Source organism: Cannabis sativa, chromosome 4 (genome assembly GCF_029168945.1).
Source record: "Cannabis sativa cultivar Pink pepper isolate KNU-18-1 chromosome 4, ASM2916894v1, whole genome shotgun sequence".
Lineage (NCBI taxonomy): Eukaryota > Viridiplantae > Streptophyta > Magnoliopsida > Rosales > Cannabaceae > Cannabis > Cannabis sativa.
Window position 1 is genome coordinate 56,129,844 of NC_083604.1, and position 6,372 is coordinate 56,136,215.

General features: G+C 30.6%; 1 protein-coding gene across 1 annotated transcript; it reads left to right on the forward strand.

The window, feature by feature from the left end:
* The first annotated feature begins 1,962 nt into the window (after nt 1–1,962).
* On the forward strand, nt 1,963–6,139 carry LOC115715319 (uncharacterized). The gene is made up of 7 exons (XM_030644174.2): nt 1,963–2,222; nt 2,319–2,422; nt 4,164–4,232; nt 4,367–4,425; nt 4,840–4,900; nt 4,989–5,042; nt 5,579–6,139. The coding sequence occupies exons 1-7, from the start codon at nt 2,051–2,053 to the stop codon at nt 5,855–5,857; spliced, it is 798 nt and encodes a 265-aa protein (XP_030500034.2). The 5' UTR covers nt 1,963–2,050; the 3' UTR covers nt 5,858–6,139.
* Nucleotides 6,140–6,372: the final 233 nt, after the last annotated feature.

Consider the following 6,372-nt stretch of genomic DNA (forward strand, 5'->3'; position numbering starts at 1 on the left):
TAAGCAAAAATAATGATAGTGAAATTGCTATTATTATTGTTATTGTTATTACTATTGCGAACCCCATTAATTTGTGATTAATGGGGGACACTATCAGGCAATAAGAAAATGTAAATGCATGAAGATTAGGTGGGTTCAGCATATGGATTGGTTGGTTAAAATGGGTTGGTCTTCTATAATTTGATAGTTTGTTGTGTTGCGCTTCATAATATGAACTATATTTTTAAAGTCAACATAGAATATGCATATCAATTGAAGATGAATTTCATTAAAAGCATGTTAAGAGGAGCCATAGTGATTATTATATGGATTTGAGGTATAGTGGCTTGCCTTGAACGAAAGATTAGTAGATGGGTTTGCCATCCCCAATTTTAGTGAGTTTGTAAATCCTTTAAAATTGTTGTAAAAAATAAAAATAAAAGAATGAATCCTTTAAATTGTTGTAAATAATAATAATAATAAATCCTTTAAAATTGGATGCTTTTTGAAGATTTTTTTCTTCTTCTCGACAACACTCTGTCTTTGTTGGAGGAAGAAACCTAGTTATTTGATCTAGACAACACTCTATTTTCAATAATACCACAAGTAATTAATTTTTTTTAACCGCTGTTATTTTTACTTGGCTCTTGTTAGCAATTTCTTTTTTTTAATGATCGATCAGAGATTATTTATCAGACTATCCTATTGGTTATATTAATTTAGTATAAAATCTACATTAAATTAGAGTATAATTTTTTACTTTTAGTATAGCAACTCTAAAAATTCATATCAAATATCGTATTAAAAACTTCACAAAATAAAGAATTTAAAGTTTTAAAATAATTTAATAAATGATATATAGCGTTGTTGCAAGTTTGAAATGGTTTCATTAGAGATTAAGGTTGGTTATTATAATTATGTATTGTAATTTAATCAATATCAAGTTGTTATTCATATGGTAATTAAAAATTTTTATTATTTTGCAAAGTTGCATTTCATTTGGAGCCAACTTTTGAAGTCACTTTTGTTTTAATTATGGAGACTTTATGAGTTATTATGAACTTAGATTGTGTTATGGACTTAAATTATGGACTTTTATTTTGGATTGTTATGAACTTGTATGGACTTTTTAAGGACGTTTTATAGATTGTTATGGAATAGTACTATGGAGTATGGACTTTATAAGAATTGTTACGAAATTTTCATGGATTATTATTATGCCTTGTTATGGAGTTTATAAAGATTGATATGAATTTTTTAAGGACTTTTATGCATTGTTATTAACAGGTATAAATTTTTAGTTAATTTTTTTTTTCTTGTGACAATATACTTTGGAAGTTTTGATTTTTAAGCAACCCAAACCGCCCAAAAAACCGCATAAAACCGCCCCCTAAAAAACCGTCCAACCCAAACTTTTATTGGGCGGGTATGGGTTGTGATTTTAAAAAACCGCCAAATAAAAAAACCGCCAAACCGCTCAAAAACCGCCCAACCCAACCCATGTGCAGGCCTGCGTATTTGGCCAATTGTTTTGAAATGTGTCTCTATCAAATTATTAATGTCATCATCAATTGTTTTTTTTAAAAAATAATATCAATATAACTAAATAGTAGTTTTTTTTTTAAAAAAAAAAAATAATAACTACCAATATATATTATATTTATATGTTCACTAATCTATTTTAATTTCATGCACCTTCATTATTTAACCAATTAGAATACAATAAAAATACTCTCATGTGTAAGAGCAAAAGTGATGCTCTCACCTAAGAAGTATGCTATTTTTTTAATTGTTTAGTGTAAAATTTCTTAAAAATAAAATAAAAAATATAAAAAACAAATAACAAAATAATATAAAAATATTAAAAAATATATATTTTTATAAATAAAATCTTAAAAATTGTAAATTTATTTAAAATAATGCTATTTTTGTAATATTTTTTTTTGGGTGTATTTATGAAATAATTGCAAAGTCTTTGAGAGTGGGAGTGCGTAATTGGGGATTTACCCTTATCCTATTATTCCTTCTTAACTGAACAGTTTTGTTTACTGAGGCTGAGCTACTGCGGAGAATGGAGGCAACTGCTCTTAAAGCCCGTGGAATAGCAATAGCAGCAGCAGCAGCTCCCTTATACTCTCTTTGCCATTTCCGCACTACAGTATCACCGTCCCTGCTTCGCTCTCTTACTTCCAACCCTCCACGCTTTCACCTCTCTTCTTCTTCTCCTCCTCTGTGCTCTCTCGGTACAAATCTCTGCTCTCTCTCTCTATATATACACACATATATGTTTGTTTGTGTGTACTTAACAATAAAATACAATGCTTGTTTTGTTGGAACAGGTAGAGGAAGAACTGAGACTACTCTGCCTCATGGAGTAGAGGATAATCTCACCTCTGAGGTCTCCCACTATAACATTCTTCAAGTGGTTCTTGTTTCTCCTCAGGTTTAATCCCAGAATAACTCTTTTCTTTTTTTAGCATTTGTTTTCCCAGCCGTAGTAATCTTCGCACTAGGGTGAAAAAAGTAACTTTCCAGGTTGCCTTAATTTTATATTAAACCTTAAAATGTTTGAATTATGTGAAACTAAAGCTTAAGAATCTGTGACAGTTTTATTATTTACCTTAAAATGTGTGAATTCATCTTTAGGTACTGTACTCACATTGAACCTACAACATAGATGTAGTATTTACCTTAAGATTTTCTTTTTTTTTTTTTGAATTTTATATTTATTATAGTACTCGTATTCTGTAATCAAGTCTCTCGCCCTTTTTAACAAATAATAATGAAAAATTCATGAGAGTTGAGTAATCATATTGTCGTGTTAGTGAAACGCTGTACAAAGCTGTCTTTTGATGAGTGAAAATGGAGCAAGCAATAGTATCTTACAAAGAAACTCAATTTTAACACTGTTTTTGGAATACCCTAACTTGATTACTTCTTGTTAAATATAAGAAGACTGAAATTACAGTTCATTGTTCATACGTACAATTACATATTCCAAAGGCTAATTAGGATTTTTGCCCCTGAACTTTGACAGGTACCAAATCATGCCACTGAACTTTTAAGGTCGTTAAAAATGCCCTCTTGAGATTGTTGGATTTAAGGACTTTTATGTAATTTCATTCAATTTTACTATTTGAGTGATTGTTTATGTACTAAACTATGTTCCCCAGACTTTGATATCTACCAAATCATGCCCCTCGAATTTTGACATGTACTAAATTATGGCCTCTGAACTTTCATCCATGTTAGATTTTTTTACTAAAATTGGAAAAAAAAAAGTCCTTAAATCCAATAATCTCAATAGTTCAGGGGACATTTTTAACGACATTAAAAGTTCAGGGCATGATTTGGTACATGTCTAAGTTCAGGGGTTAAAAATTCTAATTAGCCTATTCCAAATATTAATCTTTGTGATAATAACTAGCAGCTACCAATGTAGCATCAATTTTCCATCTACTTCAAGTTTTTCGAATTGGATCAATTTGATGCTTAAACATTACCAAAATGTAGCACATAATCTTGTTATAGCAAACTTAGATAAATAACAAGTGTCACAGGAATGCTAGTTTATTGTTGGAAGTTATGTGTTAAAACTCTGAGAATGTTCTTAAATGTTGCTCCAGTGGACTGCATTACATATGGCTGTGTGGACTATGCAGCCACAACCATAAAGGTATGAATGGGCCTAGCTAGTGGTCCTGTTATAGGGCATTCTTGTTAGTAAATTTAAATATGTTCTAGTGTATTTAAATAAAATCTTGTGGTTATTCTCTTGCAAAGTTATTGCACTACACCTTTAATGTCACAGTTTGTCTATCTCCCATTTAGTATATTTTTCTTTTTATAGTAACAATGAAACTAGTTAGTTCATAGAACTTTTATACGACCTAATAGATTAATAACATCATTAAAGTCTGTTTATACACTAAGGATCCATACATGTTCTATTGGGAAAAACGTTTCATTTGTCAAAATTCTTCTATACTTATGTTCATATTTCTTTACTCACAACTAATACTTGTATTTCTTTCTTCTTTTTTCCCTTTCTAGCTTCACCAAATTTAGCAAAACATTGTGTAATCAACTATAGAAAATCAAAAGCTATGTTTTCTTTTTCTTTTAGGATGCCAATAACCTCAATTTCTCAAGGATGGTTCTGAGATTTGTATTGTCCTTGACAGATTCCTGGAAACACAGGCTGCATCGCCAGAACATGTGCAGCATCAGCTGTTGGCCTACACCTAGTTGGGGTTGATATTTCTGCTTGAGTTTAGCCTTTTAAACTTTGTTATATTGCTTTGAAAACCTGAAAATAAGTAAAGCATAGTTTCTTTTAATGACTATTTGCTAACATTTTTGGCTGTTTGACATGTTTCTTTTTCAGCCATTAGGATTTCAGATAGATGATGCAAAATTGAAGCGTGCTGGTTTGGATTATTGGCCGTATCCTTTATATGTTTGTTTATAGGTTTTACATGTTTGTTCATGAAAGTAATTATTTTGCAGGTTTACATTTTTACGTCTTATATAAGTCTCTATTATGAGATTTCAAGTTCACAGTAGTTTATAAGGATTTTTAAAAGATGCAACAGATATTTGTCAAATTTACCAAAATATACAAATAAAATGTGAAACATATCTATAAGCTTTCTTTCTTTGTTTTCTTTCAGTTATACATTTTTTCTTCGATTTGTTCTTTTATCTGGGTAAAGTGGTCCTAAACTAAACAAGTTTTCCGAACATTATAGTTCCCATAAGATATAAGCAGTCTATTGTATTCTTACTGCCTTATTAATGTCTTTTATTCTTATATCAAATGACAACTATGTGTTTTCTGCTATTAACTTTTAATGCTAGATTTGTTGTTGTAAAAGTTCACAATTCATGGGAAGAATTTAAGCTCTATTTCAGTCAACAGGTTTGTCTCATTTTGGACAGCAAATATAAGATATCGTCTGTTCTCCTTGAACTCCTGATTATTTGACAAGGTCTTTTCTTTCATACAGGCTGGGGAAAAGCGGTTGCTTGCATTTACCAAGAGAGGAACAAACCTTCACTCTGTAAGTTTATAATTTGCCATCCTATTTAGAGTATTTAGGATCGTCAGCTTACTCCATTGTTCAATATAGTACCAACATTTCATTTCTTCATTTAATCACGTTTGTTTGATTTGTACCGGCTGCAAGTACTTTGACTGATTCTTAACTTTTATCTCATCTCAACTTCAAAGAGAAACTTAAGTTTCAGACTTTCAGTACTCCAAAGCTATGCATAACTTCAAGAATTGAATGTTCTTTTCAGATATCCATCGCTTATTGGACACATGGGTTATGTATCTAACCTTCCTTCTGAATACTCATGAGCATATGTTTTGCTCATAAGTTAGTAGTTATTTATCAAGGAAAACAGTAGCGATTAATTGGTAGGAGAAGATTTCCTACAGGAAAATAAATTCGTATAGTAAAATAGGCTTATTAAGATCAGCATGGAATACACAATACAAAACGGAAGGACCTTAAGAACAGTTTCTTTAGCTTTTTGCTATATGCTGTTAGACAATGATTGTGATTAATTGGTAGTGATTAATTGTTTTCAGGAAATTTCTTACAGAAGAGGTGATTATCTCATATTTGGTTCAGAAACCCGCGGCCTACCAAATGAGGCCTTGCAAGACTGCAAAAGTGAAGAATTTGGTGGAGGGACTGTTAAAATTCCAATGGTTGAAACTTATGTTAGATGTCTCAATCTCTCTGTTAGTGTTGGCATAGCTCTTTATGAGGCTTCCAGACAGCTAAACTATGAGCAGCTTCAATTTCCTGTTGAAGATTGTAGCAACAGTGAACAAACATTTGTTACTGAGGATATTTTTGCTTAACGAAACTGCCTGGGATTAAAAAAAAAAGTATTAGAAGTATAATTTGGTGTCAATGGGAACTCCATAAAGAAGTCAGATTTTTATCCACATCAGTTAGGGTTGTTGTTATATATTCAATTCAGATAGCTACAAGATACATGTTGGAATTCATCAATTGGTTCAAGGAACCTGCTATTCAATTGTCACCGCTGCTTTGACTTTATGAATTGGAACACAATATTATTATTTTTTTTTTTGGTGAATTGGAATAATAAAATTAAGGGTAAATATCATTTTGGACTATGTATTTTGTAAAAGTTATTAATTAGTTTTTTTATTTTGTTAAATGAGAATTTAGAACTTGTATTTTTTTAAATGGTACAAAATAGACTCTAAAAATTTTCGTCAATTTGTTTTCTAATATAACCAACTTGAAGCCAGTTTCCACCACGAATAGATACAAAACAATGTAACTAGTCTTGTTATAACACTTTCAAGTCAGGTTATTATTAAATTTTAATTTGACAAGATTATAC